The following is a 13818-nucleotide window of genomic DNA, read 5'->3' as shown; positions in this document are numbered from 1 at the left end:
GAGGGCAGGAGTATGGGAAGTTTTAGGAGAATCAACCAACAAGGCAATTGAAAGAGGGCCTGGGGTCTGAGAACGATCAATTCTTTCTTTCTGTGCTTACGACACTTGAACAAAGGTTCTCAAATAGCCAAGACTTCTACTGAAATTCTCCCTCCCTCCTGATCCAATTTAATACTTGCTATTTTAAGTATCAGAAGCAGCAGTGTCTGGGGCAGGGGGAGGTATCAAAATCTGCAAAGTTGTATTCTGAACTAAGCCTCGCCCATAGAATCACGATACCGGACCTGCCATCTTGTAGATTTTGACCCACAAACACACACAAATGCTGCTGTCATCAGGTCTCCAAGGCTTTAGAACAAGAGCAGGCAACCTTTTTTTGTCAGTAGCCCCCCCGCTTTTAAAAAACATAAGGTTTGTGTATGTTTGTGTGTGTTTTGCTTCTGAGGGCCAAAGGGAATGTGGCAGTAATGTGATGACATTGGTAGAAATAGCATGGCCAATTATTTTTTCTCTCTCTCTCTCGTTCTCTCTAAGTGTGTGTGTGTGTGTGTGTGTGTGTGTGTGTGTAAAATTGGTTTTTTTCTCTCTTTTTAAAATTTTGTCTGTAGGTCTAGTGGAAGCTTAACCCAACTAAACTTTGGCTTTTGAATTTGGGTAGCTCTATCAGGTAACTGCAAAAGGGGGACTGGAAGATCATCCCTTCCTCCCTCCCTCCCTCCCTATACTACCAAATGAACCAATTAATTAATGCAATTAATTGAAACCAATTAATATGTCATTGATTGCACTTCTTTGCTTTTCACAGTTCCTCTCCCCCAACTGTGCTTGCTTTCTCTTTTCACTCAAAGGTCCGCAGACCAAAGCCGGCCCTTTTTCCATGCAAAGTGCCCTCCTTCTACCGTAGTTTTCTGACATTCCCCCCTTCCCCATTCACATCCTGACAAGCAACACGGCAAACCAAAGAGCTCCAAGCAACCTGGTCTTGATTGTCTGGCTCAGTTTTATTTCTTTGCTTAGTCCGAAATGAGGTTTCTAGTGCTTCTGATAAATTACTGCTCTCACCCTGGCTAGGTGTTTGCTTGTTGAGTTATGAGATTCCACTTCCCTACAAAGATTGCTCAGAAATGAAAAGCTTAGATAACAGCTTTCTCCTCAAGGAAGGGTTCTTTTACCAACCCTCTTAACAAAACACAGGAAAGCAATTTCAGTGAAACACAGGACAGGGCTATGCAAACTCCAACCGGCAATCCATACATGGCAAGGCAGATGAGATTTATGTAAATACTGCGTGCACAAATAATAGGAACACTCACTAATAAAATCCTGCTTGGATTTGCATCCTCCCTCCAGGAGAAGAAATGAATACTCTGGGTGTCTTTTTCAAACTGTCCTTTCCTGAGCATCAAAAGCTAGACATACACATCAGTCCCCCAAAGCAAATATATAACTTTTACCAGGATGGGATTTTTTGAATGGTAATGTTACATTCATGCCCCCACTTGACCATCAAATTCACTGGGTGGCTTTGGGGCCAGATGCTTTGTCTCAGCCCAACCTACCTGAAAGGTTGTTCTGCGGGTAAAATGAGGGGGATGCCTCCTCCCAGTTCCAATATGCCATTTTTTGCTTCCAGAAGAAAGAAGGGATAGAAATGCAAGTAAATAAATATGGTGCCTATCTCACTGCCAGGTTTGAAATAGACACCCCTCCCTTTGGATTGGATTGGCTTTTGGATTTTCCTAATTTTTTCAAAAGAAAGGGGAAGGGAAGGGAAGGGAAGGAAAGGGAAGGGAAGAGATAAACATTTCTGAGGAAATCTGAAGATGCAAGATTTTTAATGTATTCATCTTCCTCTGAGTCTGCTCTTCTATATTACAAACATAACATTCTTTTGCTTCCTTTCTGTTCTATGCCAGGCAGAACCAAGCCAACTTGCTGACTTCTGAATAATAATAGTAATAGTAATAGTAATAGTAATAGTAATAGTAATAGTAATAGTAATAGTAATAATAATAATAATAATAATAATAATAGTTATTAAACTTGTATGCTGTCTGACTCTCAACAACTCTGGGCAGCTTTGTTTGAAGTTTGAAGATGGCATGGCATTCCTACCAACTCAAGGTAAGATACAAAGCCCTCAAACCCAGTCAAATTATTCTGGCACTGGAAGAAGTAAATGTGTGTCCAACCGCCCTGGTAGTGAAAACATAGTAATAACAAATCAAATAATTAATCATTTCCAGCCTTAATGCTTCTTCACTCTGCCTAATGATGGGGTAAAGATGCAGAAGCACACTAACGGAGTACGTCAAGACCTTCATCTGTTCTCCTTTCTCTGCAGTTGCCATTGCACTGAATAGCCGGTTCTAGGTGGTGGAGGAGTCTGGAGATACAGTTCTCCTGAGATAGGGATCACCAGTCCCTATATGATAATCTGTGACGTAGGTTGGCCTTACATAAAGTGCCTGCACCAAAGGCATCCAATGAATTTCATGGCATGGCACCATTGTAATCTGGGTCTCCTCCTTTATAACCCAGCACCATCACCTCATGTTGATATTCAAAATGGAAAGGAAGTATAGGTATAAAGATACAGTTGTGAGACATACGTTTAACAATGCACATTTAAATATGTTTTTTATGAAGAAAAAGGCTATGTAGCTAACCTGCAAAACCACCCAGGTTTGGAAAAAAAGCTGGTGCATTCTCCTCTCATTCTGAATGAAACAGGGATGGGCAATCTATCACCCTTTGGATGTTAACTCAACCATGTGGAAAAATGTATAGCAACATCAGGAAGGCTACAGGTTGTCCATTCTTGGAACGAACATTCCTTGGATGCTTCCTAGGAATTCATGCCTTCTTCTAAATTGGTCTATTGCTCTATGTTGCCCTGTCTACACAGTCTGACAGTGACTTTCCAGCCTCTCAGACAGAGTCACCCTCACACCTACCTAGAAATGACATCGATTAAACTTGAAATTTGGGATCATAAAGCTGCTCCCTGAACCACAGAATTTTTGCGGCACAGTGAGCAAGGCTGTATTACTTGCATATCCCTATTTTTAAACTCCACAACCTCCTTCTTATTTAAACTGATGCTTTCTGCGAAAGCAACAACAGCCAGGTTTCAATAACTGATATGCAATAAGACAAGGCAACTGTCACTGTCATTTCGAATTTCTTTTGTGCTGTAATTAAGGGAGTCCATAAATAAACAAGTCTTTTTAAGGCAGCTGAATTATTCATGCTCTGCAAGTTGTTGTGGAGAGAAAGGTCTCCCCTGAATCCCTTTGGTTCTAGTGCCCAAACGATGGCAACTGTATGTAACATCTGGAAGTAAAACCTCTAAGTGCATCATTAGAGCATTAGACCTTTGTGACCTCCAGGGATGGGTGACATTTTATCTGTTTTGGCAGCCTCTGTTGAAACATGGCAAGGAAAGCAGTTTCAGGCTGCACCTGGTGAGAGCAAAGCACTTAATACCCAGGCAAGTCATGATTTCTATAAAGCAGATGACAAAACTTGATATAGCAAGGTGTTGTTTCTACATCAATCTGTCCAATGAAGGAGGCTTGCTTGCTTGGTATTGTAAATGGAGAGTGGCAGGAAGAGAGGAATTAGAGCAGGGAGGAGATTTAGCAAGATAGCAAGCTGTATTCCTGAGTGGCAGAAAGTGTATTTTCATAGAGAGTATGTCATGTTTTGATTAAATAAATCTCCTGGGATTTAAACATTAAACAGACGTAATGACTACAGCCGTGCTATCAATGTAGGATGCTCTCTATTCCCTAGGACTGGAAAAGCTAGCATCGCTGGGAAAAAAAAGAAGTGCATCAGCAAAACAGCACCAGTTTTGCATTTGCTAATTTTAATGCTTGGGTATACAATTCTGGGAAAAAATGGCTTCTTTTAAGGGAAATAAAAGACAACTCACCATAGTGGGAAGGCTATCAGCAGGCGACCCCCATCGTTCTGTTGAGAGTGTACTGGTTAAACATCTGGCCTTCAAAGTTCCAGATGGTGGTTAAGTGAAGAGTTAAAGTTCTGCATCTCTTTGCTGCCATGTAGTAGCTATCCTAATTTTTGCAGCCCAGCTCTGGTAGCCACCAAACTTCATATTGGTAAAAGTGCAAGGCAGCTGTAGAGAGCCAGTTTGGAGTAGTGATTGAGGCACCAAGCTAGAAATTGGAAATATGAGTTCAAGTCCTGCCTTGGCCATAAAATAGCTGATGACCTTGGGCCAGTCCTGCTGTCTCAGCTTTAGGAAGAAGGCCATGGAAACCAAACTTCTGAAATCTTGCCAGGAAAACTGCAGGGACTGGTCCAGGCAGTCACCATGAGTCAGTGCTGACTGAAAGCTGCCCCCCAAACCACACACACAAAAGCAGGGGGTGCAGCTATAACTTTGGACTGACCATATTTGTTTGAGGTTCAGAGAATGTCCCCTTCTGATGTTTAGGTCTCTGTTGGTGCTAACTGGAGTACCCAGAAAGGCATAACTGAGTCAGGATCAACCCTCCAGTTCACCCATTTATGTCTCCACATTAATGCTTAGTCAGTCAACTGATCTGACTTAGCAAATAAACAAACAACAATAAATTCTATTGATCATATCACGAAGTGATGAAGCATTAAATAGCAGCTAAAGCATTATTATCTGTATCAGAGAAGAGGCCTATATTTCTTTGTGGTGCCTGTTTCCTGACCTGGTCTGCCTCAAAGTGTTGACAGACCATTTTCCCCAACACTTTCTGGTGTTCTCTCATTCTTTCAGATATATATAGTTTTTGCTCCTAACACCTTTCAGAAATGGGGGGATGCCACTGGCTTGAAAATGGCCCTTCCTTAGGAAGCAATCCATTGGCCCATACATTTTAGGCAACCATCTGCAAACTTTCCTTTCCAAGGAAGGTTGTACAGAAGGTGGTGGGGGAAGCAACTACAGAGGTTCTGAATAAAGCAGATTATCTGGCTCCTTTCCAATTGGAGTCCAGGTCTGAGAGTGGACTGGAAACTGCTTTGGCCCTTTTTGTGGATGTTCTGCAGCGCAGTTTAAGAGGTCATCTACTCCAAATCGGATCTGCTATCTAGTATGCATTGGCTGAAAAGCCATGTAATTCTTCCAGCAAGATGTTAAGGATCAGGAGCTTGGATGCAGGTCTTTTTTTATCATAGTCCCCTTGCTCTGGAAGAGGTTGCCCTCCAAATTTAGGGTAATCCCTTCTTTGTTAGCATTTTGGAAAGCTATGAAAGGCTGTCCCTTTTTTCACAGCCTTTCAAGCAAAGGGTACCACATAAGACCAGGCATCTGACTGGAGTGATGGTTTAAGTGGTGACTGGTTGCCATTTGGATGATATGGTCTTATTTATAGATTATTGTTTTCTGGAGGGTTTTATCAACAGTAAACCCCTTAGAATCTTTTGGTGAGGTGGCATACAAATGCCTTTCCCAGTAAATAAAATAAACATCACAGATCTCCTGACTTGTTAATGCTATTTCAAATCCACAGCCTAGGTTCTACTTTAAGGATGACCAGGTACAAATGCAAAACTTTCTTTTTGTTCCATGCTATTTCACTCAATTAGCAAGTATTGTTTTCTTATTCTTGACTATTGAATTTCCACTTTTGGTTTCTGTTATGCTCTGCAATCTTTTTTTTACCTTCAATATTCAGAGAGCAATTCACATAACAAGATGAGCAACAGTCAATATTACCAAGGCTTGAAGCCTAGACATTTTCTGCAGAAAGAGCATCAGGGATGGAAAAGTGCTCTCTTCAGAGATCCTTTCTGGGGACTGACATCTCTACTGAAATGAATCGGGGGAAAAACCTTAACCATCCAGAACTGGGGGATTCATGTTTTCCCCATACAGTGAGATTGCTGCTGAAAAGAATAATTTTCAGTGAAAACTGGCATACACAGAATTGAGTAAAGAAGGCTCTTTCTCTGCACTAATCTGACACTTGAAACAATGTCTGAAGATGCTGTGCTTTGCTGGGGGTTTTGTTAAGCCCTTATTAGAGTAGCATGTAGTTCTGCCATATGATGAAGGCCTATTTGCCTCATTTGGCCTGAAAAAAACCCAAAGCTCCCAAATTATGCTCTTTTGTGTCAAATTCAGCTGCTCAGGTAGTTTGGCAGTTAGACAGCAGCCTGTTGAGTGAGCAGTGAGGACATTAGATCATAGGGCAAAACATCTATCCATCCAAAGCATAAATAAGTGAAGGCAAACGATACTGTTGTTGAGAAGCCAACATTATCAGGGAGAAGGAGGAGGGGATAAAAGGAGAAAGTTTCCCTCCTTTTCCCTCCCTTTCACTCTTTACAAAGTGAACCAACCCCAACAGCTGTCTCATCCTTTGAGTTCAGCTCGATTCCTCATTGTAGTGATTTGGCTTATTTATAAGACCATATATAAATTAGTGGAACAGTTTGATGGCACCTTTCACAAATGGCAACATGTTTGTAAATGCAGTGTATTATTAATAGAGGGTGTCTTTTTTTGCCAAGCAAAGAATAACACTCTTCATATTATAACTTGGAGATTTTTTTTAAAAAGTTTGTCCAGAGAACCAACATAACATGGTACCCAAAGTGCCTGGAGCAGGGTGAGATAGATCAGTTGAAGCTCCCAGGTACATTGGAGTTTGAAGAAAATGCTGCTAAAAACTGGAGAAGTTGGAAGCACAGTTTTGAACAGTATGGTGTCCTTAGTGGAGGACTGAAAAAGTCAAGCAGCTTTGTTCTTCCATGTTGCTGGGAGGGGTGGGGGGGGAACACCATCATATTTTACACCTTCCAGTTTGATGAGGAATCAGATGACCAAAAGCTAAATTTTGTTTAGCTTTTGTTTGTTAAATTTAAATCATACTGGGCACTAAAAAAAAATTATACTTACAAGAATTATACTATATGTTTGCAAGGAGAAAGCCTGTATCCTGATGTGATTGATTTGAAATTATCCAGACAGCCTTAGGAATTTGGACAATTGAAAGACGCCCTTATCAAGGACTGCGCTGTTGGTGAAATTAGGTTGTAAAAAGTGCAAGCAGAATTACTGGAAGAATTTCACTCTTTGGGATTTCACTCTTCCCAAGCATAAGAAAGAGCAGTAAATCAGCTGAAAGGAGTTGACTATACACGTACAGGTTAAGAATAACGCATCCACAAAAGCCACAAAAATTAGGAAGTGTGGTATGTACCACAGTATAGAAAAGCACAGAGAAAAAAAACTGCAGGAAATGTGGCAAACTTAATAACCTTGCCAGGATGTATAAGGTTAAAAGTGAACAGTTGCAAATCAAACACTTTTTATGAGAAGAAAGGAAAATATCAGGAGGAGGAGGAGGGCCGCAACTGGAGGGCGCAAGCATGTGCCCCGGGCGCCATGGGGGGGCGCCAAAATGAGCGCTGGGGGGGCACCAAAATGGGCACAGAATCCATGTTTGCACCGGGTGACACAGACCCTAGTTGCAGCCCTGAGGAGGAGGAGGAGGAGGAGATTGTCTGCAAAAATTCTTCCCTGGGACATCGAATTATTTAATTAAAAAAGTCTTACAACTTGCTTTAGGCTTTAATAGTTGTTAGGTGGTAAGCTTTAAAATAGATACTGGAGCAAATATGAACGTATTGCCTTTTGGGGCCATCTGCAGTGAGATCAAAATGGTTAAGATGGCGGGTGTGACCACATGATTGAAGCCCCATCCCTTTTTAATGTGGATGCAGTGCATGAAAAGAGGCCTCAAACTTCAACTACATGATGATGCCCACAATCTTCGCTGTTTTTTACTGCCTACCACTAACACCCTGGCAGATGCCACTGTTGTCTATTAGTGCTTATAAGAACTTAATCCTTTGGAGAAAAAAATAAAATCCCAGTTTACTTTCATACTTTGGGCAGAAATAAACAGTTTAGGGAAACAGAATCTGTTTGTGAAAATAGAAATAAAAATTTCCCATTGGAATTTTAGGTAGTGAATTTTGCTGCAAAAACTGTTTTAGGTTTAAAGACAGAAACTGCAGTGATACAAGATGTAAAGATAATAAAAGAGAGCAACCACAGATTTGGAGATTTTAGAGGCGTATTTCAAGGACTGGATTCTGTACTAGATTGTACATTTTTTCAATTAAACTCACAAGTCCATCCGTGACCTGGATTGCTAGAAACCTATGTTGAGGTACAAGTAGAACTGAAGGGGATGAAGCATTTGGATATGATGAAGGTCTAGAATCAACAGAATAGCTTAATCCTATGATAATGCTGAACAAAGTAGCAGAAAATAAAGATTTGTTTAGATCTAAGGAAGATGAATAAGGCTCATACTGTAAATGAAATCATTTAATAGGTACAACACTGTTCACGGTATTAGATGCTAATAATGGATTTTTCACAAACCCACCTGGATGAAAATAGTTCAACATTCTGTAGATTTAATATACCCTTTGGGAGATATAAATTGAAAAGACTGGCATTCTGTATGTTATCTGTTCTTAAAGTCTATCAGAGAATAATATTATGACAAATCTAATGAAGGTACTGAGGCAGTTTTGTGTTATATTGATGATCTACTAATCTGGGGCAGAAAAAACGAACAAGAGTGAGCAAAACAAACTTTTGTAGATGCAGAGAGAAAATAATTATCTGAAATGAAATGCAGCAAAATATGGATTTCGACTGGCAGAAACGAACTATAAACAATAAAAGAAATTAAGACCGGAGCCATTGTTGGAATGTTAAGTCCACCCAAAAAAAAAATGATATTGCAAAGTGTTTTTGAAAGATGGTAGCTTATTTGGCTAACTTCATACAAAATATGGCTCGAGTTACCACACCTTTGTGATGTGTTTCATTTTCAACGGTGAGCTATGTACCATTCTTTGTGTTCGTTTCTAAGAAGAATGAAGGCAGGAACCCTTTGAGTCATGATGAAAACTGCTTCTATGAACATTACTCCCCTTAGAGGGAAGGTCCTAAGGATGTTAAAATCCCAAAATAACCAGAATGGGAGGATATAGATTCCTGTTTCATAATATCTGAGACAGTGGCAACTGCATGGGTAGAGCCAGAAATGGACGTTTGCCATTTCATTGTCTGGAAACGTCCGGTCCCTTATCTCAACTTCTGACAGAGATTGCATCAAAGCATGGGATGATGGCCTGGCCCCGTTGGCCTCCTGGTGATCTACAGCAGGAAGGAGGCAATATCAAGACCCTTTGAATGGCCTATGGAGGGCTTTTTTCCAAAACTTTGGTGGGACAAGACCTGCATTTGATGCCGTGTACATTAAGTTAAATTAATTAGACACAATCACGGTGGCTACTCCCCAGATAGGAAATAATAGTTTCTCCCTTTTGCCATCTTAAACATTTCAACTCGGTGACACGTTGAGGAAGCTTCTGAGATCCATGCTCAAGGCCTTCCAGCCCACGGGCCAAAGTGCTACATCCACGAACCCCAGTGACTTCTGCCACATTTTCAAGGACATGAGTGAGCATTTTTTTCCAGGTACACTTCTACAATTGGGCTTTCTGCAAGTTGGCAAGCTTGCAGAACATGTACATTAATCCACCAGGAATGGGGGGAATATAAGCACCGACAACAGCTCGGCTCCTTCGCATTCAAAATCATTAATCTCTTGGACATGACGAATCTCACTAGCAGAAGGGAATAAATTCCAGATAATAAGTTTCCAAGTAATGAATAATTCTTGCCTGGGAAGAGCCCTTAATGACTTTTCTTGTCAGAATTCAGATTTTATTATTAGCTGTATGGAAGAGCAGACGGCCTTAAGAGCTACACTTACAAATCAATTTCACTGTTCCTCCATAATGAGTCCCTAATTGACCCCAATTTTGGATAGAGTCGCATATTTCCTTCCATACTTTATTTTAATGACATGTATATTAGAGGATTTAGTAACTAGGCATAAAGGAATTTACTTTAACTCTGTGTGGCCACTTGCCGACTTAGGATGGAAACATAAATTACTTCGAGGACATTTGCTTTGATGGCTGGGAATGTATTTTTTATATCCCTTCACAGATAAGATTTGTCTCGTTTTGTTATATTAAGTGATTCATTCATCTATATAATTCAGGATAAGACAGGTTGGTGGCTGGCAAAAAACACAGTGCTTTTCCTTTTGACCTAATAGTTCTGGGCTGGTAAATGCTTTACTTAAGTCTTCCTGAATCACCTGGCTAACTTTTGAAGAAGCTGATATTTCTTGGAAAATAAGAATAGAAGAAACTGGGTATGAAGTTGATTTATTTGTCAGCCTAGCCCAATAATATGTATTCTGTTAGAGAATAGCTTTCTGGAGTCTCCAACAATGGAAAAGTATTTCCATCATCTTTTAGCGTATCCCTTAAAGCAGTGTTTTTCTAGCTCGGCACCTTTAAGATGTGTGGACTTCAACTCCCAGAATTCCCCAGCCAGCATATTCCCCAGCTTGATGGCTGGGGAATTCTGGGAGTTGAAGTCCACACATCTTAAACTCCCAGAGATTGAGAAACACTGCTTTAAATTGCCCAGTGGAATCCCCTGGATGCAAAGCTGGAATCTACCAGACAGTTATGTTTCCTTGCCAAATTTAACTTGATAATTACACCACTTACTATGCAGATAGAGAGCATCTGGCTTTTGAACAAAGTGTTTCTTTGGAAAATTATTTTTCCTTCCTCCCATTCAGACAGACCTGGTGCAAGACATTTGGCAGTCTGAGTCATGAACCCACCCCCCAAAATAACTAACCAAATAAATAACCTCCACTACCACCAACCCCTGCGACATTCATCTATCTATCTGTATGTCTATCTATCTATTATCTCTATCTATCTATCTATCTATCTATCTATCTATCTATATCTAGTAAAGGAGGGGAGAAATGCATTCAGACTTGCAAGATTCTGTTACTGTAAACTTACAATAAAGGTACTGCACAAACTCATGTTTGTGCTCCTTGTCTTGGCTACCTCAAGTCTTTCCATTCAGTAGCCAGTGCAGAAGACCCTTCTAGATATCTTACTGGAAGCTTGTTGCATTTTCTACATTATTTGTCAAGACCCTTTTCAGAGTCTCCTCTGTGAATTCCCCAGAGACTTTTTTCCTTTTTCAAAAAAAGGCTTCAGCAAACTCAACATCTCCATAAACTAACACAATTTGAAGTTGCCTTAGGCTTCAGCATGAACTAGGCAGATTAAATATCCACGTCTTGAAGGGGGATGCTAGGATGGATGAAACACGAAGACTGAGGTCTGAGCCAGAGGTTTTGGTCTGGAATGAATGGAAACATCTGAGAATTAAAGGGAAAAAATACATCAAGGCAAGTTAGTTGAGAAGAAATTTAGAAATGTGGTTGAGACTCCAGAAGGAATTAAGCTTTTTTTTTAATTTTTGAATTCTTTATTTAATCAATGTATATAACCACCCATCTCAAATAAATGGCTCTGGGCAGCTAACAATATTAAGAGTAAATAAAAGCAAATACATACACAAAAAATTAAAACACACGGCAGCTGGGAAAAATCACAAACAACCATTAACACAACCAGGGGATGGCCTCTTTCACATACCCAGTGCCTCAGGCTTAAACAGAACCAGGTTTTTAAGGCCAGCAAGGATGGGACCAGTCTAATATCTGGAGGGATGATGTTCCAGGGGTTGGCATTATTGGAATTCCTTTAAGAATTGTTTGTTTAGAATGCTGGGAGGGAAGCCCAGGAACCTCATCCCCTTGCATCTCGTCCAGCTCCCCAACTCCATTGTACAGACCCCTACAGATGCCCCAAGTTGACAAACGGCACCACTTAGCAAAACTTGCTGAACTTGAAAAAAAACTAATCTAAATTAGACTAGTTAGTCCTTGGATGGGATACCTCCAAAAATTCTCCGAATTGGAGTACACCCTTAGAGTTTTTTTTTTAAAAAAAATCCAAGAAAGTGAGAATGGCAAACTACTTTCATATTGTTGTGAAGCAATGACATGGACATGAAATTGTTGAGTCAAGCTGATCTTGACGCAAAGGGATCTTGACCTTTCTCTTTTATTTACTGGCTTAAATAAATTGCTTTGACTTAAAAACCTGAATGTGAATGAGTTAAGGCATGCTCCCTGCCAAACGATACTTTCTATGAAATTCTGTCAAGTAGCTAAGGTACAAAATTGAAATCATTCCCTTCAGCAGTAAGTAGGATTTTGTTAGCAGTATTTTGCTATGGTTGAAGACCTGTAGGACTGATTTAAACACCTTGAAGCACAAATGGGAAGTGAGTTTTCCTCATTCAAAAGTTCTAAATTAGCTTGCCAAATTAGTTTGGCTCTTGAATTGTTTGCTTCTTCAAATGGAAACGTGTCTATATATGTCTGTGAGTGATGGATCTAGACCCCTCTCTTCACTTGCTAGAGCATCCCTCTGAACAAGGGTGGGGCTACCATGCGTTGCTGCAAACATCTACATGATCATTAGATTGCAATGAAATCTTAAGTGTTTTGTAGGCCAACAATATTGGAAAAAGACTCCAGGTTCAAGTACATACAATGATTCAGAGGATTTGGGAGACTGACATTTGGCTGAAACTGGACTTCTCCTCTTGGGACTGATGAATAAGCAGTTCGAAAAACAGTCATGGGACATTGATTTTATATGTGATAGCTGCAGTGAGATTATTGTACACACAAAGATGGAAAGATTTGGCAATACCTGCAACGGAGGAACGGTTGATGAAGATGATAGAACTTGCTTAGATGGCCAGATTGACCTGTTTGATCAGAGAAAAGACAGTATCTACATTTATTGGTGACGGAAAGCCCCTTATGGACTTTTTGCATAAAGAAGAAAAAAATGAACTTATGATTTATGGTTTTAATGAGTAAATAGGATAGATTGTAAAAAGAAGAGACTCATGATGTAATTTTAGAGTGAGAGGTCAACTTATAATTTTACTTATAACTGCTGTAGAGAAGGTGGGAAGCCACTTCTTTATATCTTTTTTCTTTCTTTTCTATTTTTCTGCTACTCTTTTTTTTCTTGCACCTTTAATTTATTTTTTTTCATTTTTCTCTTCTTTTTCACTCTATTTTAGTTTATATTAGTCTCATTCTTGTGTTTTAAATTTTCAATACATTATATTTAAAAAATGAAAAAAAAAACCAAATTGATTCATTGTAGAATGGAACAAATTCTGAAAATTGTAATCCCATTGCAACCTGAGATATTCTTATTAATTTTGCCAAACCATATATCTTGTCATATTATAATGAATTTGCCTTGTATGACTTTGCTAATGGCTGTAAGGGTTCTATATGCCTTTGATTGAAAAAGATCTTTGATTCCCTCTTTAGAAAAATGGTTAACTAAACTGGGAATACACTTCAATCTCTGGAACAATTTTGTATTTATAAAGCAAATCCGACATAGAATTTAATTTTAATTGGAAGCCGTTCTTGGTCTACAATCTTATATATGGAATCCTGCCACATCCAAAATATAGGACAGAGAGTTCGGATTTTAATTTGAGGTATAGTATAATATAATATAGCAGTTCGAAAACATGCAAATGTGAGTAGATTAATAGGTACCGCTTCGGTGGGCAGGTAACGGTGTCCGTTTAGTCATGCCGGCCACATGACCATGGAAGTGTCTACAGACAAACGCCGGCTCTTCGGCTTTGAAACGGAGATGAGCACCACCCACTAGAGTCGGACATGACTGGACTTGATGTCAAGGGAAACCTTTACCTTTATCTATAATATAGTATTGGTTTAATGTATTATTTACCATTTATAGTCTTTAATTATTTCAACTGTG

The 13818-nt window shown here is 39.7% G+C and overlaps 1 protein-coding gene across 1 annotated transcript in view; it reads right to left on the bottom strand.

Moving 5' to 3' along the window:
* LOC134498590 (taste receptor type 2 member 40-like) overlaps positions 1-13818 on the bottom strand; it is a 159246-nt gene that overhangs the window by 3362 nt on the left and 142066 nt on the right. The window contains exon 2 of the mRNA XM_063304747.1: positions 7082-7241. Coding sequence (XP_063160817.1) covers positions 7082-7241 — 160 coding nt within the window. The remainder of the gene's footprint in view (positions 1-7081; positions 7242-13818) is intronic.

The sequence above is a fragment of the Candoia aspera genome, chromosome 5 (genome assembly GCF_035149785.1).
Source record: "Candoia aspera isolate rCanAsp1 chromosome 5, rCanAsp1.hap2, whole genome shotgun sequence".
NCBI lineage: Eukaryota > Metazoa > Chordata > Lepidosauria > Squamata > Boidae > Candoia > Candoia aspera.
The sequence above is the reverse complement of the archived record's forward strand: the minus strand, read 5'-3'. Positions and strand labels throughout refer to the sequence as shown.